Raw genomic sequence first — 22969 nt, forward strand, 5'->3', positions numbered from 1 at the left:
TATTCTCTAGTACAAAAAAAGTTATCCCGTGTTTTGGAAGTACGAATAAAAAGCTAGTATAAATGCAAGATTCTATTAGTAAATTAAGATATATATTTACAAGATGATAATAATTATTTATAAAAAATTAAGGAAATATTACAAATGGATTTTGACAAAATTTGCTTTTCAACACCCCTCACTTGGTAAGTAATAGTTGAAGATAAGCTTTCGTTTACAGTTTTGGTTTTGATATGATACAATTCTGGTTTAACCGAAATCAAAATCGGTACAGGTCCGGTTTAATCAAAATCAACTAGTTGATTTAAATACCATAATCAACGGTGAGAGTGTCGGTGGCTGTGTTACGGGTCTGTAGATAGAGAGAGCGTAAGGCAAAGACTTAAACACTCACTTATATAAAAAACAAAATATCTTTTAGACAAAATCATCAAAAGGGACTCAGATTCGTGAAATCTTGTCTCTTTTTTCTTTCTTTTGTCCTTTTAAACCAGTCCCTAATCTCTCCTCAATTGAAGGGAGAGTGTAAGAAGAAGAAGAAGAAGAACACAATGGGTGTGGATTTGAGACAAGTGGTGGCTGGAATCCTCACCATTACCATGTTCGTAATGCTCGGACAAATGCTTCATAGAGATTACTTTGATGCTAATCAGGTACTTAACCCAAATGTGTCTGTTAATGTCAGATCTGGTTTATACAAGTCTTAGGGTTGATTAGAGTTTTATTCATTCTGGGTCGAGTTTGGATGTTGCGTTGTTGTTAAAGACTCAAACTTTGGAGAGAATGATTCTGAAAGTTTCAACCTTTAGCTAAAAACTCCAAATGCTTGTCTTTGTGTGTTTGTGCTTTTTGCAGGTTCAAGGAGATGCACATGATATTGAGTTCCATGGATCAAAAGTATCTCTGGAAGATGGACTTGTTAGATCAAGTGAAGGGACTAAAGGGCCTTGGATGGAGGATAGCAATGATCTTAAATCTTGTTGGTCAATATCTGAATCTGGTATTAGACCATTTATGTTTTTTTTTTATTTTTAAATCTTCTGTGTTTTTTTTTTCTATCTGATTTGCTTCAATGTTTTGTTGTAGATGAAGCGGTATCTTCAAAGGGTTATGTTACATTCTCCTTAACCAATGGTCCTGAGTACCATGTCTCTCAGGTAATCCTTTAAAAGTTTTTGCCTTTTCTTTGTTTCTATGTTGTTTAACTTTGTCACATCATCTTTCTTTAGATAACTGATGCTGTGATGGTGGCTAAGCATCTTGGAGCAACGCTTGTGCTCCCTGACATAAGAGGAAGCAAACCTGGTGATGAAATGTTAGTTAGTTTCTGTATTTTTCATTAAACATTATGGTTTGTTTGTTTCTCTTAGTGGTTGATGAATGTTATACAGGAACTTTGAAGACATCTATGATGTAGATAAACTCGTTAAAAGCCTCGAAAGCGTCATCAAAGTTGTGAAGAAGCTGCCAAGCCACGTTTCTCTAAGAGACATCGCCATTGTTAAAGTCCCCACCAGAGTTGCAGAAGACTACATCAAGGAGCACATCAGCCCCATCTTCAAATCAAAAGGAAACATCAGAGTCACAACCTACTTCCCTTCTGTGAATCTGAGGAAGTCTTCTCTGGATGGTGGTGAGACAGACCCTGTTTCTTGCTTGGCGATGTTTGGCTCCTTGGAGCTGCAGCCTGGAGTTAATGAACTGGTGGAGGCCATGATCCAGAGGCTCAAGAAGAAATCTAATGGTCGGTTCATAGCCATAGACTTGAGGGTTGAGATACTTGAGAAGAAAAACTGCCGTGAGACAGGTGCAGGGGGGTCCAAAACATGTTACAACGCGCAAGAGATTGCAGTGTTCTTGAGGAAGCTTGGGTTTGATGGTGACACGACTATATACCTGACTCAGCCTAGGTGGGAGAGCAGCCTCAACATTCTCAAGGACATCTTCCCTAAAACGTTTACTAAGGTGTGTGTGTGAGATGAGATCATTCATTCTTTTAGTCTCTGAAGTGAATCTTGATTTTCTTTTTTATATATATGATGGCAGGAGGCGATAATGCCGGCAGAGAAGAAGTCTAAGTACCTTGAGTTAGAGAACTCAGAGTATGAAAATGTTATTGACTTCTACATAAGTTCGAGGAGTGATGTGTTTGTGCCAGCCATTCCTGGTCTGTTTTATGCCAATACTGTTGGGAAAAGGATAGCTTTAGGGAAGCCTCAAGTTCTTGTTCCGGCAGAGATCTCAGGGACGTCTGGTCTTTCTACTGATTACATCTCTCCTTATATCTCGAAGAAGAATCATTTGGCGTATTCATGCTTTTGCTGAACTTTTGTGGTGTAATTTATTATGAGGGAATTGTTTTGCCAACCAAATCTATAAAAGGGTCTTTTCTCACTAAGTGTAAGGCAGTTAGTTCCATACCAATTTGATTTTTAGTGAAAACTGTTGTTGAGTTACAGAGCTTATAGCTTTTGCATCCCATTCATTTTATCACCATTGTCTAGTGGTGAAAGCTGTAGTCAGGAGGAACATAGAGGATATGGCGAGACGTTGTTCGATTTCAAACATGTCTGAACGTTAAAAACTCTAAGTTGACATTCTTGGAACATATAATATTGTGTTGTATCCAAAGCTACCTGTTGTTGGTCCCTCATAACTCCATGTCTTGCGGCCAAGATAATGCACTCAGACCTTGACAAGCAACTTTTACAGGTTATAGAGATTGGTCTATGGAAACGTGTGCTTCGATGTCAACGTGCTGGATTCCAGGGACAATGGCGCAGCGTACGAATGGGTGAACGGTCGATCTAAGAATTTAGGGTTCTTCGAGACCTGTTCTTGGATCGATCAAAGGTTTCTTTCGATAGCTCTTTGAGACCAACTTCCTGTTTTGATGAATTTAATCAAATCTAAACAAGGGATAAAAGCAAAGCTCTTCTTATTAAAATCAAACGTCCCTAAAACAAGACGACTAGAGTCGTATATATAGCTATTCCCTTTGACAAACCCTAAGGGAATAGGAAACTTAAGATTAAAGCAATAAAGAAATAAAGCATCATTATCTTTAAAATAAAACTAAAACCAAATCCTAGAAGCAATATGATTTGAATCCTTGCAGTCGTTATGTTGGCGCCAAACTTAGGGATGCCGCTGCATCAGGACTCCCCGGGTTAGAAGGATTCGACCCCGAATCAGAACCGGTATTGGCGGGAACATAGTGAGACAGATGCTTAACATTGAAGACATCGGAAGTATTGATATCGGCAGGAAGCTTCAAGCGATAGGCGTTATCATTGATTCTCTCCGTAACTTCAAGTGGAACAACTTGTACAGATTTCAGCTTGTTATAGGTGTGTGCTGGCATACGATCACGAGTGAAATACACCCACACCAAATCTCCCACGTCAAACACAAGGCGCCTGCGACGAACAGCTGCTGCAGGCGCGTTCGTAGAATCATTCAAAGAAAATATCTGCTCACAAACTTCCAATAGAAGCATCCTCTTTCTTGCAGCTACACTCTCTGCTGAACTCTCCACGTCCTCAACAAGAAATTTAATATGTCCATGTGTAGCCCACCTGACTTGAATACAGGTTAAGAATTCATCGCATAACCAAGAGATTTTGTAGAACTTCTCGAGACGTTGACGAAGCATCGTAAGCTCCCTACCATCCACCATATTATGTGAGAAGATGTGAACACATTCAAAAGCACCACTCCATGAAAACGAGGTATTCGTACGGAAAGACACGTCTTCATCCAAGACACACAAAAGCTTGCTTGACGTGCAAGTAACGTCACTCCACCAAGTTAAGGTCGTGTGTGTGGTGCAACTAGAACCGAACTGTTGGGGAAGAAAAGATCTTTTTCTCAGCGTCAAAGCTTCACAATGCAAGACAGTTGGAAGCAAAAAGATTGGGAAGATCAGCACCCATAAACTCGGAGACACTTGAAGATAACTCATAACGATTCCACTTGAAAACAACCTTGTATCTTCTCTGCCATCAAGGGTAAAGGTCATCACTAACTCATGTGGAATCAATATAAGAGACACCCCTTCCGTACGGTCAGATATCACACACGGAAGATGATTGTCATAAATGTAAACATATGCCAATATTTCTCCAAAAACTACTGTCCGCAAACTCTGCTCTTTGCTCTTTAGACAACACAAAAGTTCAAACCGCAAGCTGACCCATATCAGCTCGTGTGCTTTTAAAACAGTTACACAGCACCACTTAAGAACAAATATTAGCCTTGGCTGAACACACACGCTCCCAATGTGGATAGCACACAGCTCCGCTTCTATACGTATAAGCACCTTCACGAAACTTATACTGGACAGAACATGGTGAAACGAACAATACGGCCGTAAGAGCAAAGGTGAGAAACGCGAGATTATCATGAGCCATACAGGTCTAACAAACTGTGACACCTCGGCAGTAAGAATGACTGTCACATCACCGGATGATCCAAATGTTATGATACACATGAACCTTAGCCGCTCTTGATAAGGTCTCCAGTGCAATCCAACGGCATACATGAACTCTAGTAGAACTGTTGTAAACATGGAAGGAAGGAACACAAACGGCTTATGATCTAATAGTTGATACAAAAACTCAGACTCCTCCACATCCCACGTGAGAATGATCACATAAGAGAAAAACGAATGAACCATGCACTGATGAAAAGCGATGACAAAAGGAACTTTTTGCAGTCTTGCAGGCTCCACTTCCAACAAGTCCACTAAAGCACCAATAAAAAATGTCACACGGCTGAAGATCAACCTCCCAACGACACAAAAGTCATACTTCTTTCTCATAGTTTTAAAAAGATCAGAATGATCCTTTCTTGCACAAGAGATAAACTTCATCCCGTATGTCGATGAAAAATTTCTCAAATCTACGCTTTGGTTCACTTCAAGCGGTGAAATAACTGACAATCTCCATGGAGAGAAATTCAGAGCACCTACCACCAAAGTTCGGAAATTAACAAAGTAAAAACTCAATTCATTACTCCGTTCATTGTGCATCACATCTGTGTATTGTTGCCATGCTTGTCGAAACACTAAGTTTTTCAAGCTACCGCAATTCCATGAAGGCCGGAAATATTTTTTTTTATCTGCGGCAGAGACACACATTACCGGTAACATAGCACTGTCTCCAATGCTTGATTCCCTTGACAGCGTAAAACTTTCTTGCTCAATTGTGTCGTTATCTTTCCTCATAAAATCGATAAACTTGTCAATGAGTGCACCTCCATGATTTTCATGAATATCAAATGTGACTTCTGTCATACACCTTCGATATAAATGATCTTGACGTTGAGATAAACTTCTTTCACTATAGCGAGTATTCACCTTTGAGACGTTTAAAATCTCCACATCTTGATCCTCAGGAACCTCTAATAAAAGATTTTTTGGTGCAACTGACAAACCTCGTACAAACATAGTTTGTGAGCTAGTTGAATGTCCTTGATAACCGAGACCACTAGTTGTTTTCTCTGTTCTTCCCATACTCAAAATCTTGTCTAAGGTTGCAGATCCCGTGTTTAGCATACGGATCTTCTTGTGTGTTTCATGCAGCTCATGTTCCAAAAACTTATTTTTCTCTTGCTCTAACACAAGTTCCTTCTGAAGATGAATGATCTTTTCTTTGAGAAAGTGTGTATCCTCTTGGAAAAGCTTGGCGTTACTGCATCTTGGAACTACAACACTCTCCGTTACACCATGATCTGCATATGCTTTATCTATGTTTCGATCTGGTGGCTCACGGTCAAGTTGTCGCTTACAATCCTTACTCCAAACATCACAAAAATTTTGGTTCCTTTGCGTCTCCACATATCGGTCGTCGTCTCTCTCAACATGTTCTCGTCCATGAGTTGTCGTAGAATCTTCATGTGTCAATATGGATGAATTGATATATGATTCTTGTAAGAGCTTTGGGGTATCCGTAACATTAGCTGGGTCACCAGAAGTTAAGCTTTCATCTTCCACTTTTTCAATCATAACTTGTTTCATCTCATCCTCATCGTACAAGTCATAAATTGGAACAACTTCGGCATCGTCATTATCAATCACATCGAATATTGGGTCACCAATCTCACCAATGAAAGAATATTCATTATATTGCATGCCGTCTTCGTTGAATAAACCGTAACTTGGATCAACAATATGCGCAGAAAAAATTTCTCTGTCCTCGTCAAAAATTGGGCCACCAACTAAAACATCATAACAGTTCTCGTTGTCTCTAGTGTCAGAAAGTTTTGCATCCAAATCTTCATACTCATTATCCAAGTCTGAATCATTGTTGTTGTTGAGACTGCGAGCTTGCTGCTGAATAACTGGAGTAAACGAATTCTTGTCCCCCACTGCGGCTCCGTTATTACCCTCATATTTAAGGCGTTCACGACAGATTGCAGGGGCCGTACGTTGCGTGACTAAGTTTGTCACAGTGGTCACAAGAGTCGCGATTTGGGCTTGAAGATCGGCGATAGATTGTTTGGTGGCTGGGGTGTCGTCATCAGTTTGTTGCTGAGAACGGCGATAGGTACGAACCATCGTAGCGGGTTGAGAAAGTTTCGGAGCGTAGCAAAGCTCTGATACCAACCTGGCGCAGCGTACGAATGGGTGAACGGTCGATCTAAGAATTTAGGGTTCTTCGAGACCTGTTCTTGGATCGATCAAAGGTTTCTTTCGATAGCTCTTTGAGACCAACTTCCTGTTTTGATGAATTTAATCAAATCTAAACAAGGGATAAAAGCAAAGCTCTTCTTATTAAAATCAAACGTCCCTAAAACAAGACGACTAGAGTCGTATATATAGCTATTCCCTTTGACAAACCCTAAGGGAATAGGAAACTTAAGATTAAAGCAATAAAGAAATAAAGCATCATTATCTTTAAAATAAAACTAAAACCAAATCCTAGAAGCAATATGATTTGAATCCTTGCAGTCGTTATGTTGGCGCCAAACTTAGGGATGCCGCTGCATCAGACAAGCTCTTGGATCTTTTTCTCTAACCGGTCTATTTTTTCACTTCCTGAATCCGTTACAGCTTCCTCAGCACTTGGGCAAAGCAGCAACACACAGATGGTCTTAAAGAATGATGAATCTGTTTATTCATTCATCTTCAATTTCCAGGGAATTCACACTAGGTACGATCAGTTCATTACGTTTACAGGAAAGCTTCTGAGCCTAGATGATTCAGAAGATGTTAATATATCTGAAATCTTCCACTGTGAAGGTTTATTGTGATGTGCGACCCAAGACAATAGACTGGTGGTTTGGAACCCTTGTACTGGTCAAACCAGGTGGATCCAACCAAGGCTACATTGTAACGGTTACACCATGTACTATAAGTATTTTCTAGGATATGGAAACAAGAAGAACAAATCATGTGATAGCTTCAAAATGTTAAGGTTTGATGATTCTGAAGTGGGTCGTGTTTTATCCCACAGGGTTCTATTTGTTGTCAGAGAAGAGAAACTTTCCTTGTTACTTGAGAAATCTGTTCATTATAAACCATTAGAGATGAAGATATGGGTGACCAATACCAAGGCTGATGATGAGGCCAAAGACTTGTCGTGGAGCGTGTTCTTAGTAGTGGATTTCACTTAAGTTACACAAGGTATGACGAGGGTAATGAGTTTCTTGGTGGACGAGGAGAATAAAAGGGTCATGTGTTGGAAAAAAGGTTTTGGTGACCTTACTACTTTCATTATTGTGGTAAAGTTCAGACCCGTCCTGGTAGTTAACATGGTTCACTTCACATTGGGACAACGCTTACACTATTTTGGTGAGCTCTTAAATAAAGTTAGTTGTCTTTTAACAGACTGCAAAATTACATCAGGCTATCATAGTATAGTACCAATTCAACAACAGTTTTACTAAGAAGCATTTTAGAATCAGAAAAAGAGATAACCAAACATCGCAGAGCATTATAACCTATATTATTACATTGTCACTGATCAAATCCGGTTAAACCTAAACCGAATCAGATTCTCTTAAAGGAAATGATAAAGCTACATAGCACACGAGAGATAATCAAGCCTCTGTTTGAGATCTTTCTCTTGCGTGTAATGGCAAAGAGCCAAAGTGTTTTCCTCACTGTGAGTTGCTTATGTCATTGGCTACTGTTCCCATCATTTGATCAGCCTCAAGATTTGCCTCCTCCTGCATGTTGCTTACTTCATTATTTACTTGAAGATTTTGGGATGTTTGAGGAGCTCCTCTGGATAAGTCTCTAAGAGCACCCTAAACATTATAAGTCTTGTCATTACACAGAAACATCAATGAATCAAAAGAGCTATAAAATGAGTAAGACAGAGAGAGAGTTGATCAGTTAAGCATCAAGTGTTAGCTTGCCTTGTTTGCCCACATAAGTCCACATGCGTTGCAAAGTGTTCTTGGCCCTTCAGGTCCACGCCTCATCATTGGAGTTGACTTCTCCCCGATTCCACAGTGCCGACATCTTTACAGGTTCCAAAGAAAGAAAAGTCAGATATGCAAAGAAACAAATACTAGTTCATCACAACATCTCTACACTAAGTGAGTTCAGGTTAAGTCCAAGTTAAAAAGCATTGATCAACTTACGAGATTTCTTGATTATGATGAGCCTCGCTACCTTCTATAGCCCACGTTTGACTGGACTCCCAGCTAGATCCATCAGCTGCAGCTTCACCATTGTTGGACTTGGCAGATGTGAACTGACCTTTATTGCGTTGCATCCTGCATATACCGAAAGCAATCAAGGTGCAAATTCTAAAAATGTATAAGTGGACCAAGTTGTTGAATGTACCTCAAAGCTACCTCCTTGCGAACTGTATACCGAATCTTCTTATCAAAGTTCCTCTCTTTCCGTTTCTCTCGGAATCTGACCAAAGAAGCTAACCGCTGTGGCATACTAAACCTTTGAGGAGTTCCAGGTAGACCCTGTCCCATTGATTAATCAGCAACCGCACTGATGCATACTATGGTTAAAATGTTCTAACTGAAAGGGAGCTCGACGTCAAACTCTTTCTAGTATACTACAATAGGGACAGGTTCAATCACAAAGGCAAAATCTAACCAATACCCTATTGTTCTGATGAGATGCTCCTAAGCCTGTAGGGGGTGCCTGAGGTACTTCTCTTCCACCCAATAACAGAAGCACAGCTTGAACCTGCAGCAGATGTTGAAACAGATTAAAAAAATGCAAGGAGAGAATCAAAGAACCAACTCAGCGGCAACTTAAACCACCTTTTCAGGCAAGACGCTGTCAAAAACGTAGACTTGGCCTTGAAAGGACAACGTCAACTGGTCTCCTTGTTCGCTACCACGGTCGACCACTTCACCACGGTTGTCAGTTATGTTTCCAGGGTGGGAAGGAACGTCGGTATCAACCCCATCACTCATCCCACCACCACCACCAGTATCAGCATGGTCATCGACCATGCCGCTTCCGTTGTGGATGTGTTGCAAAGCATGGTGTCCGTAGTGGACATGATGCAATGGATCTTGAGTTTCTCCAATGTGCATCCGACCATTGCTTCCATGAAGTTCATCATCATCCATGGTTGCTTCTCATCAATTTACCTGACTGTTAACAAACTTACATAATTAAAACTAGAAGTTCCATAAGTATAAGGTTACAGAAAACAGAAAGGGGGTTTAGAGCAGAGAATCTTCTCAAGTGATAACATCCTAAAAACCTTAACTTTGAACCTAAACCTAAACTTGGATCAATCAGATCCGACCAAAGACTCTACCTTTGCACGTTTTAAGCCTTACACAGACCATTTCAAACGAGAACCCACTTGAGATCAATAGTTTGGATGAGGTACCTATTCGTGGAATCAACACCAAGACAGAACAGGAGACTGAATATGTCGGACGACCCAACAAGCGCGACGAGCAACGGTGAAAGATGGCAACTTGGGGAGGTTGGAAGCGATGAACAACGCTTGAGAAAGGAGAACAGAGACGAAGAACCGGAACACCTGCGATTAGAGAAAGAAAGAGCGGTGAACTAAACCAATGGGGTAACAAAGAGATTCAGTTTATTAATTTATCAGGATAACAATAAATAAAGAAAGCTAACGGATCAATAAATAAATAACTTTTACTAATTATTTTTAATAATTAAATAAGAGAAAAATATTATCTTTAAAATTTAGAATAAGAGAAATTCCATAAGACTATTTTTTTTTAGTTTTTGTACCAAAATAGCTATCAATAAAGAAAATGAACAAAATAAATTTTATTAAATAATAAAAATGAATTAAAAGATGAGGGTTTTGGGATAAAGTTTCAGATTTTGAAAAATAAATATAATTTTAAAAAAAAAAAAACTATTTTGCTTATTTTTTTAGTGATATTTTTGTGACAAAAACTTAAAAATAACTATTTATAAGAATTGTCCATACAGAAATATATTTTAATTAATCTGATTTCTAATCATATAAGCTATAAATATAAATTATATTTAACCCAGAAAAATTAAAAGTATATATGATTTTACTGTGATAAGTGTAATTATTTTTTATAAATCAAAAACCCAAAAAAATTGAACTTAAACCCGAACAAAAACCCAAATTGAACACCTCTAAAATAAACCAAGAGAGACAAAGAGACTCAATTTAATAAAAAAAGAAAGCTAAGGGACCAATAAATAAATAATTTATTATTTTCTCTCTGATGTTTGTTGTTTTCTTCTTTTATTCTTTCTTCGTCTTCGTCAACCTTGATCGGATCTATAATATAATATAACTGGGATTCTTTTAAGGAAGCTCATCTCTATCTCTTCTAACTCATTCTCCGATCAGAGGATTCGAAAGTTGACACCTTTACGCTTTCTTCTTCCTCTGTTTCATGGAATCTGATCCCTCAATTCGTCTCTGTTTCTGCTGAGTGTGTGTGTGAGAGAGATGGCGAGAGGTAGATCGATAACTAGTTCTGGGATATGGAGATATTTGAATCCAGCGTATTACCTCAGAAGGCCAAAGCGTCTGGCTTTGCTCTTCTTCGTGTTCGTCTCTGTTTCCATGGTGGTCTGGGATCGTATGAATCTCGCCAGAGAACATGAGGTATGTCTTGTCTCTTCGTAGAATCTAGTCAGAGCTCTGTCTTAGAGACATTCATAAGCATAAAGTAGCTAATGTTAAAAGTAATGATACTTTTTGTTTCAAGGAAGTGAATGACTCTTCTTGTGATCATCCTTCTGATGGGTTTAACGAAGTTTCTGTCTTGTTTCAGGTTGAAGTTTATAAGTTAAATGAAGAAGTTTCACGGTTGGAGCAGATGGTAAGATAGATGTTTCCCCTCTCATCCTATTGCCTTCAGTGCTTTCTTTAGCTAACTAAGTAATATATTGTGCTAGTTAGAAGAGCTTAAAGGTGTTGGCAATGGTAAAACTTTGATGACTCAGAAGGATGTTCCACAAAATCCAGTTGATATGGAGCGAAGGCAGAAAGTAAAAGAGGCAATGATCCATGCTTGGAGCTCATATGAGAAGTATGCTTGGGGAAAAGATGAGCTTCAGGTATTAAATTTACTATAATCCAAATGTTGTTCATTACATAATCTAGTGACAATGGGGGCTCTACAAATCTGAAGTTGTTCTTTATTTATTTCATTCTTTATTGTCAGCCTCGGACAAAAGATGGCACTGATAGCTTTGGTGGCCTCGGAGCAACTATGATAGATTCTTTAGATACACTCTATATAATGGGTCTACATGAGCAGTTTCAAAAAGCCAGAGAGTGAGTATCTAGCTCCAGGCTCTTCATGATAATTATCTTTGCCAATCTTTATTTGCTCATTGTCTTTTATTTGCAGGTGGGTTGCAACCTCATTGGATTTCGACAAGGACTATGACGCCAGTATGTTTGAGACAACCATAAGGTTGCTTTAACAGGTTTACTTTGGTTGTTATCTGTATCTGTCATAGGAAGAGTCAGAACCATTTGTGATTTTATTAGCTAGTTCTTGGTTGATATAAGATGTGGGGTGTTGATTTGTTGCATCTTCTTATGTTCTTTCTCTTTATTTTCTTCCAGAGTTGTAGGGGGACTTCTCAGTACGTATGATCTTTCAGGGGACAAACTTTTCCTCGACAAGGCTAAGGATATCGCAGACAGATTATTACCTGCATGGAACACTCCAACGGGCATACCTTACAATATCATCAACTTGAGGAGTGGAAGTGCTCACAACCCTTCGTGGGCGGCTGGGGTGAGTCCTAGATCCTTTTAAATCCTATAGCACAGTTTGCATTTCTTATCTTGTATGGTGATGGTTGTAGATTTGATTGTCACTATAGTTTCTTATACTTTATTTCTTATCTGTGTCACCAAGTGTCACTAGATTTAGATATGTATCATTGAGTGAGTACATTTGGTCTGTCAGTTCTAGCTAATTGTTACAAGTATTGTATGTACTAGGGAGCCAGTATCCTTGCAGATTCTGGCACTGAGCAGCTTGAGTTTATTGCCCTTTCCCAGAGGACAGGGGACCCAAAATATCAGCAGAAGGTACATGTCTCTGTAACTTTCATGTGCGGTTTATAGATAAGCTAATGGGAGATTGTGCAATACATATTTGTTATATCCTAACTAGGTGTTAAAGAGGAGAAAACATTTGCTTTGGTTTATTGATTCGTTTGTTAACATGCGTCTCTCAGGTAGAGAAGGTTATAACGGAACTGAATAAGAACTTCCCTGCGGATGGTTTACTCCCTATCTATATAAATCCTGATAATGGCAATCCATCTTACTCCACCACAACATTTGGTGCCATGGGAGACAGGTAATTTCCTCAACCAGATGTGGCTTGGGTTCTCTGACCTTGACTTTGCACTATAGCAGTTGCTAATATTTTGGTTTTTCTTTTGTAGCTTTTACGAGTATCTGCTAAAGGTTTGGGTGCAAGGGAACAAAACGTCAGAAGTGAAGCTCTATAGGTAAGTAAAGCTGTATGCTGTATTTCAGTATTAGCAAAAATGAAAAAGACTTAGTTTTTTTTTCGTGGCAATGAATCAGAGAAATGTGGGAGAAATCAATGAAAGGTTTATTAAGCTTGATCAACAAATCAACACCTTCATCATTTACATATATACGTGAGAAAAATGGGAATAATTTTATCGATAAGGTAAAAGTCATCATCTAATGTCAACGCTTCGAGTTTGAGTGTTTTGCAGGTTTGACATTGTTTCTCTCTTGTTATATTCAGATGGATGAATTGGCATGCTTTGCTCCTGGGATGTTGGCTTTAGGAGCATCAGGTTATGGTCCTGATGACGAAAAAAAGTTTCTTACACTTGCTGAAGAGGTACATTAGAATCTCTTTAGAGCTTTTAGTGAAGTTTTTGCTTTCTGCTTATTGCTCTCTCTCCCCTCCATTTTACTGCAGCTTGCCTGGACTTGTTATAACTTTTACCAATCAACACCAACGAAACTCGCTGGAGAGAATTATTTCTTCAATGCAGGACAGGTAGGTTGGTAAATAACAGGTTTATTTTGCTTGCTTGGCTTGGTTAAACCCACATAACGCATGATCGTTTCAGGACATGAGTGTTGGAACATCTTGGAACATTCTAAGACCAGAAACTGTTGAATCACTCTTCTACCTCTGGCGGTTAACTGGTAACAAGACATATCAAGAGTGGGGATGGAATATATTCCAAGCATTTGAGAAGAATTCTCGTATAGAATCTGGATATGTAGGCTTGAAGGATGTAAGTTTCTTCTTATCCAAAAACCCATTTCCATATTTCAAAAAAACCTTTACATCATCAACGTTTCTTTCTTCATTTTTCAGGTCAATACAGGTGCTAAAGACAACAAGATGCAAAGCTTCTTCTTAGCTGAGACTCTCAAGTATCTTTACCTTCTCTTTTCGCCTCCATCGGTTATTTCATTAGATGAGTGGGTTTTCAACACAGAAGCTCATCCGCTTAAGATAGTGGCACGGAATGAGCAGCGTAAGCCAACTATAACACTACGACAGAGGCGGTTTGGTGGGATTATTAAGGGTTAATAGACAGTTTACAGCTCAAATGTAATTTGATATTATATAATACAACAGAGTTTGAGGCACATTGTTGTATTAGTTTGGATAATAGATAAAGAACAAGAGATGGAGAACCTTTTTGTAACAGCAATTAGTTAAAGTACTCACTGTTTTCTTCTTCTAATTTTAAAAGAGAGCAATCAACTTTGACCACAAAGAATGAAAGCATGAAGAAGGCTTTGAGCGAAATGAGCTTGGTCTGATGTACCTGAGACCACCACTAGTCCCTCTGTAGTCCCTGCCTTTGGATCATGCACAACCACGTTTGCACCTGTCACCTGTTTGTATCCGTTTACAAAGTAATATAGATTGATTCCTTTCAAAACAATCGTCCTTCTATGAATGCACACATTTTCTGGATGAGTTAAAACGTACCTGCTTGATGTAGTTCAGGTTACTGCAGTTCTCACCATATACATGGCCTAGGTATGCTTGAGGAACCACAATCTCCACATTTGCGCTTGTCATTGGCAGATTCTCCCCGCCAATGGGCTCATTCCTCAAAGCAAACCCGTGATTCACATCAGGAACCATACCACCGGGATGGCCATCGATAGGTGGCTGGTAATTAAGAAATATTAACTAGCCATTTGCGCTGTAACCAAGCTATCATACACAGATTGATTTCACATACCTGTGGAGTCCAAGACATTGGGGAAGGTGGTCTGTCAAATCCAGGACCATGACAATGCCTCTCTGTGTAATCATACACATTATAAAGAGCTGAGATAGATGCATGTATCAACTGTTGATCAGGAGTTGGGATCTGATGAAAATACCATGGTATGGTCCTACAGGAGAATGGTAACGATCTGGAGAAGCTGGATATGGCCTCGGTCCAAAAGGAGGAGGCGGTTCTGGATACGGACCCATGAACGGCGGAGGTGGACCACCCATTCCCGGAAAAGGAATTCTTCCAGGAAACATTGCTTCCCGAAGCCTACTTGTTATTTGAAACAAAGCATCTTGAACAGTCTTCACATTGCCAATGATCTGACAATGCAGCAAAGTTTTGTCAGTTACTGTCGAGTTGAAAAAACTTAACGAACCATACTGAGATTACCTGCACAATCTCATCATGTTGAGATTCATACTTGGTAGCTTGATCTTTTGCAAAGACTCGGATGCTAGCACCAGTCGCTCTCCTCATTTCACTTATCACATGACCCCCTTTCCCCAACAAACGTCCTATAAACGGCGAATGCACAAGAAGCCGGGCAACAACAGCAGCGCTAGGTTCAAATCCAATCTCAACGATTCTATTATGCACACACATCACAGCATCTTGAGCAAGAGAGTGCCGTCTCTCCAAGTTCTACAACAACAACGTAAAATCAATAAACCAACCAATCCACACAATGCAAAAAACCATATTCCACAATTACCTCTCGTGCAGATATCACAACGATCCTCTCCTCTGTCTCATGAGTCGGATCCGAAACCTTGATCGACGCACCAGTCTCGTTCTGCAAAGCGCGAACCACAGCTCCACCTTTCCCTATCAAGCTTCCAACTTTATCAGCCGGACACAGCAGCCTGAACGCCACCTCCTCTTCAACAATGGGTGGCCTGTTAAAGGGTCCAACGTCTTCAGCCATTGGATTAGGAGGATGATCCCACTGATGATACTCCATGGAATGATAATCCGGAGGATAACCAGGCGGCGGAAACGAACACTCCTCCCATGTTGGAGGTGCACCACTCTCTTGAAGAGAGCTAGTAATCATCAACAGCGCCTTCTTAACGCTCGAAAACTTCCCATTTATCTTCACACACACACACACAACCACACACACAAAAACATAACCAAATCAGTTAAAGACTCAAACTTTGAATTAGCTATTACAAGTAATCATCACCTGAATCACAACGTCTCCAGGGAAAGCACAAGGAGGGATCTGATCAGTAGAAGCAATCCTAACGCTAGCTCCACTCTCATCCCTTATCCTCTGCATCATCATCCCTCCCTGACTCATCAAGTAATCAACTTGATTGCCTCTCACGAGAACCCTACACAAACCCTCGAACTCGCCTTTGTCCAGCTCACTACCGTCTCCATTCGCGGCGTCGTCGCCGAACACTATCCTCTCCAAAACCCTAACCAAAGCCGAAGACGACGGCGGCGGCGGCGCTTCCTCGCCGGGCTTATCCGCCGCGGCAGTCTCCGGCGGCTTCGTCTGATCGGAGCTAGGGTTCTCTGGATCGCATGCGTTCGATGAATCGTCCTTCTTTGTTGCGTTGGGTGCGGTGATCAACACCACGCGCTCTTCTGAAGGGACTGGGATGTCGTCGATGACGCGGATTTTGGAGCCGGTGAGGGATTGGAGGTGGCGGATTACGGAGCCGCCTTTTCCGATTATGGCGCCGGTTCGGGAGGCGGGGCATAGGAGGCGGAACTGTACTGACTCCGCCGAAGCCGTCGCCGGACGTTTTGAGGAGGAGAAATCCATTTAGTTTAATGAAGGTTAACGGCGTCGTTTTGAGTTTACAGTTTAATAACAGATGCACTGTGGAATATGATTGAGAAGGAGAAGTTGAGCAATTTACAGAACTGACCCTAAGTTTGATGAATTTGCAGATATTAGCTGTACGTTTGATGAACTTGCGATAATGGCACAAAAACTTTTATTAAACTATTATTAACCTTTTGTATATGCTGTTGTTGAACCATTAAAACCCAAATTAATTAAATGGAACTTAATGTCACCTAAACCGAACCAAACAGGTCATACATATATTTCAAAAGCGCCTTACTTACTAAACACAAAAACACATAAAATTATGCAAAGAGATCAAAAGATTTGACACTAAAGATTGATATTGTGTGATATTTTTGTATTTGTTTCTAAGCAGAAACTCTATTTTTGGCCACCTTTATTTCTATTGTTTTCCATTCTCTAATCTTTGTCAAAGTCTTCTCTACCTTCATCATACGTGCCTCTAGTGTTAATGCTAGCTCCTTCATTGCATTGTTTCTTTGCTTCAATCTTTCATCAGTTTCATCATCATCTTCGATCTTATTCTGCTTTTATCCATCTTTATGGAGCAAACACTTTGCTTCCTTGGTTCCATCACCAACCATAATCCTCTTCTTCTTCTTCTTCTCAGCATTGATTTTAACTAAATCAACTTCATCATCACAGTTTTGCCTAGTCTCTGGTGGTGACACTACAGTTTTCACCAGAGGATGATCTAAGGAGTTGTTCTCATTAGCTGCCTTGCTTCTGGTATCTGCCTCTTCTTGCTTGATTTCTCGTGTTGCTACAACAGTTTCATCTTCAGAAGCATCTCCTCCACTTTTCTCTCTACATCTGATCATCTCAGCAGTGGTAATGACATCATAACAACTCTCATCATCTTCCTCACGAGCTCGCTTGTTTCCCAAATACTCACTTTTCCTCTTCACTAGTTCCTTATCAAACAAGTCACCAAGTAGCACTCCTCTTGAAGCTGATCCACCGCAATCTCCTATCTTGCCTTTCTCTATCTCTGATCTCACACTTCTCCTTGTTCTAATATATCTAGATCTTTTGAGCTTTTCAGGAAACCCATCTCCCATCTTTTTAAGCACTTCACTTAGTGTTACCTTTGAAGTATCCTTCTTTCTAAGTTTCATTACTTGAGCAATAGTGAGGCTATCATCTTCATCATCCTCATAAACTCGCTTCATGAACTTCCATCTCTTACAACCTGAAGAAGCAGAATCAGATGTATCATCATCATCATCACCTATGATGTTTCTTGGTGTCAATGATTCAGCTGATTCAACAGCTTGATTCTCCTTGGGAGTATGCTGAGACTCTGGAGACAACTTCTTCCACCACTCAGAAGACGACTTCTTCCACCAAGGTATTACACAGCGAGAAGGGATATACAATGTCAACTCATCAAGAGGCTTGTTGTACTCATCCCAAGCTGCTTCTTTCGAGAGTTTGTTGTTCTTGTTCACATGACAAGTAACATCCTGAAGCAAACCGAACTGTGAAGCCACTCTATTGGGGAAGTAGTTCTCCACACAATCAATCCCAACAAGCTTAGACACCTTGACACATCGAGCAAAAGAGACAAACTCATCGTCAAGATCATTATCAACAGGAACCCACATTGCTTCCTCAGGGCAAAACCGAGGAAACCTCCAATTCTCCAAAGCCTTCGCGTAAGGACGCCACTCAAAGCTCTCCACTTTCGACTCCTCAAGAACCTCCCTCACATTGCTGCGTCTCTTCTGCGTCAGATCACACCAAATACTCAATCTCGCCTCACCTTTGAGCAAAGGGTTAGCCTTTTCGGGTTGCAGCTCCTTGAATCTCTCCCATGTCCAAACCTGAACCAACTTAAACAATCCCTTCAGTTCAATCTTGTCCTCTATGGTGATGAACTCTCTAATGTGGCGTTTCAAGAGAGTAAGGTCTGCATAGAGATGAGCAAGAACAGCAAGAGCAAGAGCAATCCTAGTCCCTCTTGATACATGAACAACAACTGAGAAAACAACTTCATCTATATGATAATAAGCAGACGGAAACACAAAATAGCTTAGCCACAACGCAAGGAAATCTACATGCTCAAGGCCATCATCATCATCATTCATGAATCTTCTCATCCACTCTACTTGACTTACGAACACAAAGTTATTATCTTTCTTGATCCTCAGACTCTCTTTCACCAATTTCTCCTTAACCCTCTCTCCTGATTCATTTTGAGCGGCGAAAACAGGAGAGCCCAGAACGGAGAAGCCTAGAAGGAACATAACGTGTTCTAGTGTTATGGTTGCTTCACCCCGAGGGAAGACAAAAGTGTTGGTGTCTGGACACCATTTCTCAGCGATACCCAGAAGGAGATCTGTGTTTTTAACGAATCTTTTGGTGGATGCCATGATTGCTTCGAAAACGCCAGCTTGTATCCATGTGGGTTTGTGTAAAGATGACATTTTGAGAGCCCAAGACTTGAACTTTATGTTCGGGAGCCTCCACCCTTTGAAGGAAACGCTTAAAGACAAAGACTCTAAGTCCAAAGGTGAAGATGGTGAACGGTTTTGATGAGAACGCATAGCTTCAGGTCTGTCAATGGAAGATGGAAGATGAAAGTTTTGTTCTTTCTGTCTCTCTGTACTTTTCTTCTTTGATTTAACGTCTGAAGAAAAAAATAATGTTGGAGAGATGATGGTGCTACAGCTGGAGTGCAACAGCTCCTTTTTGGGATAATTAGAAAGAAACTAATTGATCAATAAGCATAAAATATATTTTCTTAAATGCTTCATTCATTGTCTGGCATTTTGTGTTCTTATTATCTCTTATGAGCATGCAAGAAAGAATAATAAAAACAGTGATTTTTATAATAGTGACACATTTTAGGAAAACATGCAGAAACTGAAAGGTAAATGGGACTTGAATTTTTGAAATGATTCAAAATTCTTAATTTCTTTAACAAGCTTAATGAAGCCAAACTGTGCAAACTAAAATTATATGAAGCCATGACTTTCAAGTTTCTTGTTTTGGTTTTTTACCAAAAAAAAGTTTCTTGTTTTGGAATAGAGAATGTGACATCTCCTCAAAGTTTCCCTGCACCTAACGCAAAACTATTGACTTTTCATTCCAATACTAAAAAGTTCTGTACATATGCAGTTGACCAAAAAAAAAAAAAAAGGTTCTGTACATATGCAAAAGGGCAAAAGAAGTTAGAAAAACAAATCGAAAGCGAAGGCCCAATACAAGCCCACTAAAGGCCCAATTTACATCCCTAAAATAATTAAGATAGAAAAAAACGGGAAGAGATTCGATCGGCATCGCATCGACGACGGCGGCGGCGGAAGTAATGGCGAACATAGAAGCTGAAGCAGTCGATTTCGAGCCTGAGGAGGACGACCTCATGGACGAAGACGTCGGAGCATCTGATCTCTCCCCACGCGCTGGTCATCCGAAGCTTAGGTCAGCAATCTCCGGAGCAAACGACGAATCAGCGAATAGGAAGACCAAAGGCCGCGGATTTCGCGAGGAGAAAGATTCCGATCGCCAGCGCCGCCTCTCCTCCCGCGACTTCGAATCTCTCGGTTCCGATGGCGGTCCCGGCCCGCAGCGATGTAATCTCTCGATTCGCGTGTAATTGATTTGTTTTTTTTAGGGTTTCTCTAAGTACCCATTTGGTTAGGATTCGATTTGACCTAGAAAGTTTGTTACTTGCTGTGTTCTCTCAATTGACTATATACTTGGATTTGAGCTAGAAAGTTAGTTACTTGCTGTGTTCTCTCCACTGGCTGTATACTTCAAATGTATAGATTTTAAGCTAAGATAGTTTCTGCAAGTAAGAGAAGGTGTAAAGTTGATGTTTTGTTGTGTTGTGTAGCCATTGAGGGGTGGATTGTTTTGGTCACTGGAGTTCATGAGGAAGCACAGGAGGATGATATCTCCAATGCTTTTGGTGATTTTGGCGAGATTAAGAGTCTGCATCTCAATCTCGATCGCCGTACTGGTTTTGTCAAGGTTTGGAGTTTCTCCTTTTGTTCCGACTTTAGTGGCTGGCTCTTGATAGTTTAGTAGGCTTTGCTGTATCAAAAATCTTATTTTCTTTTGCTATCTTAGAGTTTTGGCGTGATGGGTTTTAGACTTTGTGATATTCTGATTACTGTTTGGTCCAAGATGACACTCCTCCTTGACATACATCTAGGTGTTAACCAATAGGGTATCAGAAACGATTAAGTTGTGTTTCAGAATGGGAGTGTAGACCTTTGTCATGATGGATACTAGACTTATGATATTCTGTGGAGTCCAATTCTATTCTTTTTTATCTCAGATGACACTCCTCTTTGACATACTCTTCTGTGATTTAGAATGGGAGTTTACGAGTGCAGATTTTGTGAATATATCTTATGTAAGTTGTAGTAATTTTAATCGCTTCTTGATCAGGGCTATGCTTTGATTGAATACGAGAAGAGTGAAGAAGCGCAGAGTGCTATCAAAGCAATGAATGGTGCTGAGCTTCTGACCAAGAATGTCAGCGTTGACTGGGCCTTTAGCAATGGACCAAACAATGCTGGATCTTACAGGAGAAGGAACATGAGGTTTGTATTCTAAACTATTCTCTGTATCTCATAATAAAGTTGTACACTTTGGTTGCTATATTTTTTTGGTTGAGATGAAGTCGAGTTTCTTACAAGTATCAAAGGTTACTATAATTAGTTACCGATGTGAGTGAGTGAGAGAGAGTAGTGTTTTAATATTGTATAGAGTATAAGATTGTGTATATCGAATCTTTCAGTCATTAGTATGTGAGTTCTTAAGTTATTTGACCTTATATTTCATTGCATCCTTTGATCGATGTTGTTGGGTTTACAGGTCGGGGAGGTCACAACGGTCACGAAGCCCGAGAAGACGTTTCTGACTGTATGATTTAGAGTTGTCTCCACATCTCTCTGTATTTTGGATTCTCTATCTGTAACTCGAGAGTGTTTCGACTCTTCTTTTTATTGGTTAAGTAGGTTTGGTTGTTTTCAACGTTGTGTAATCTTATGCATATGGGTTGTTGTGTTTTTAACACCATGAGATATGTTTTAATTCTGGTTTGGGAGAAGATGAAAAACATTGGTTGAGCAAGATGCTTTTAATTCATTATCTCTATTGCTTTTCATATATGGCTGAAAAAAGTGAAAATCGAACAAGACCTTCCTTTACTATAAAAATAAAATTGAACCAGACTTTAAAAGTTGTACAAGAACAAGATCTTTTTGATCCGTAACTGCATGGTTAAATTTCATATATATAAAAATATTAATTTTTTACATTCCAAAAATTTATGTATAAGTTGTAGTATTTTTTTTGTTATTCCATGTCATTTGACAAAAGAACTGACCTGAATAGACCCAGACTCAAAAAGAACCGATCCAGATAGACCCGATCTAGTAAGAACCGATTTGTACCCGATTTAAAAACATGTATATCCAAAATTATGATTTTTTGTGTTCTAATTTATATATATTATTTTATGATTTAGTTGAAATATTTTTTGTTAATAACATTTGTTATTATTTTGTAACACTTTTGAAGTAATATGAAGCTTTAAAATGTAAAATTTAGAGCTTAAGATGTTACATTTTAATTATTAATAGTTTCATTTAAGTTATTTTGTAAAATTGTAGATATTTATGACAAATATCGACTAAATTTGATGGAGTTGGGTATGTCATGTTCTTTTCAGATCCTAAATACTCGATATGGACCCGAAAAATTACGGATATTTTATGAGTAGTTTAATTATAGACCCAAACCGATACGGACCCGAGAAAAACCGACCCGAATCCGAACCAAAATTTTTTAATTAGGTCTAAATGTTTAGGATCCGAAATAAACCGGTCCGAACCCGACCCAGACGTACTATCTAAATAAATTTTAATTTATTAATTTTTTATGATTTCAGTTAATATGATAGATACTGTTGTGGTATATGCTTATAATATCTAGATAGCAAAAGATTTGCTAGAGATTAAACTGATATGTTTGAATTATAGTGTCTGAATGAATGAATGAATGAAAAGATACAATAACCGTTTACAATTCGGTTTAACAAACGAAATGAAATAGTCAGTCTACATGTCATAAACGAAATGTGTGTTAATGAATAAAGACTTTAATGCACATAGATTCATATTTAAAATTTATTGCTTAAAACCTATAATGGATAATATATTAAATAAATATTTAAACTAATCTTGTAATATTTGAAGTTTAAGGTTTGTGTTAAGTATTTATAATATCTTCATTTATATTAAATTTAGTTAACAATATCAATTCTCTCAAATAGTTTTTTTTTTTAGTTTTTGTCACAAAATAGTCCCCAATAAAAAAAATGGCAATCTAATTGTTTAAAACTTTCATTTATACATATGTGTATATATAAATTAATAAACTTTCATTTCACCTATTCAAACTAATAC

The 22969-nt window shown here is 39.2% G+C and overlaps 6 protein-coding genes across 7 annotated transcripts; 3 read left to right on the forward strand and 3 right to left on the reverse strand.

The window, feature by feature from the left end:
* Positions 1-336: 336 nt before the first annotated feature.
* Positions 337-2456, forward strand: BNAA08G01890D (protein MANNAN SYNTHESIS-RELATED 2). The gene is made up of 6 exons (XM_013800096.3): positions 337-653; positions 856-1000; positions 1087-1157; positions 1230-1315; positions 1392-1965; positions 2047-2456. The coding sequence occupies exons 1-6, from the start codon at positions 552-554 to the stop codon at positions 2323-2325; spliced, it is 1257 nt and encodes a 418-aa protein (XP_013655550.1). The 5' UTR covers positions 337-551; the 3' UTR covers positions 2326-2456.
* Positions 2457-7803: 5347 nt separating this feature from the next.
* LOC106360491 (GATA transcription factor 28-like) lies at positions 7804-10066 on the reverse strand. Of its 2 annotated transcripts, none has more exons than XM_013800097.3 (7): positions 9822-10066; positions 9238-9577; positions 9068-9160; positions 8798-8931; positions 8593-8727; positions 8365-8470; positions 7804-8253 (listed from the first exon to the last, which is right to left on the reverse strand). In XM_013800097.3, exons 2-7 carry the CDS (start codon positions 9550-9552, stop codon positions 8104-8106), a joined length of 933 nt encoding a protein of 310 aa, XP_013655551.1. In that variant the 5' UTR covers positions 9553-9577; positions 9822-10066; the 3' UTR covers positions 7804-8103. The 2 variants fall into 2 exon arrangements, with proteins under 2 accessions (XP_013655551.1, XP_013655552.1); XM_013800098.3 differs by having other exon boundaries at positions 9074-9160; positions 9822-10065.
* Positions 10067-10701: 635 nt separating this feature from the next.
* Positions 10702-14163, forward strand: LOC106360494 (mannosyl-oligosaccharide 1,2-alpha-mannosidase MNS1-like). Its single transcript, XM_013800102.3, has 14 exons — positions 10702-11063; positions 11233-11280; positions 11357-11518; positions 11626-11738; positions 11815-11880; positions 12036-12210; positions 12420-12509; positions 12659-12783; positions 12872-12937; positions 13017-13125; positions 13207-13305; positions 13387-13467; positions 13541-13711; positions 13795-14163. Exons 1-14 carry the CDS (start codon positions 10905-10907, stop codon positions 14011-14013), a joined length of 1683 nt encoding a protein of 560 aa, XP_013655556.2. The 5' UTR covers positions 10702-10904; the 3' UTR covers positions 14014-14163.
* Positions 14021-16552, reverse strand: LOC106360492 (KH domain-containing protein HEN4-like). Its single transcript, XM_013800099.2, has 7 exons — positions 15906-16552; positions 15432-15812; positions 15110-15361; positions 14826-15039; positions 14681-14742; positions 14422-14607; positions 14021-14324 (listed from the first exon to the last, which is right to left on the reverse strand). The coding sequence occupies exons 1-7, from the start codon at positions 16494-16496 to the stop codon at positions 14187-14189; spliced, it is 1824 nt and encodes a 607-aa protein (XP_013655553.1). The 5' UTR covers positions 16497-16552; the 3' UTR covers positions 14021-14186.
* Positions 16553-16754: 202 nt separating this feature from the next.
* LOC106359485 lies at positions 16755-19411 on the reverse strand. Its single transcript, XM_022689741.2, has one exon. The coding sequence runs from the start codon at positions 19091-19093 to the stop codon at positions 17075-17077; it is 2019 nt and encodes a 672-aa protein (XP_022545462.1). The 5' UTR covers positions 19094-19411; the 3' UTR covers positions 16755-17074.
* A 383-nt stretch (positions 19412-19794) lies between these two features.
* LOC106360497 (RNA-binding protein Y14) lies at positions 19795-21650 on the forward strand. The gene is made up of 4 exons (XM_013800105.3): positions 19795-20122; positions 20386-20522; positions 20946-21100; positions 21375-21650. The coding sequence occupies exons 1-4, from the start codon at positions 19858-19860 to the stop codon at positions 21418-21420; spliced, it is 603 nt and encodes a 200-aa protein (XP_013655559.1). The 5' UTR covers positions 19795-19857; the 3' UTR covers positions 21421-21650.
* The last annotated feature ends 1319 nt before the right edge of the window (positions 21651-22969 follow it).

This window comes from Brassica napus, chromosome A8 (genome assembly GCF_020379485.1).
Source record: "Brassica napus cultivar Da-Ae chromosome A8, Da-Ae, whole genome shotgun sequence".
Lineage (NCBI taxonomy): Eukaryota > Viridiplantae > Streptophyta > Magnoliopsida > Brassicales > Brassicaceae > Brassica > Brassica napus.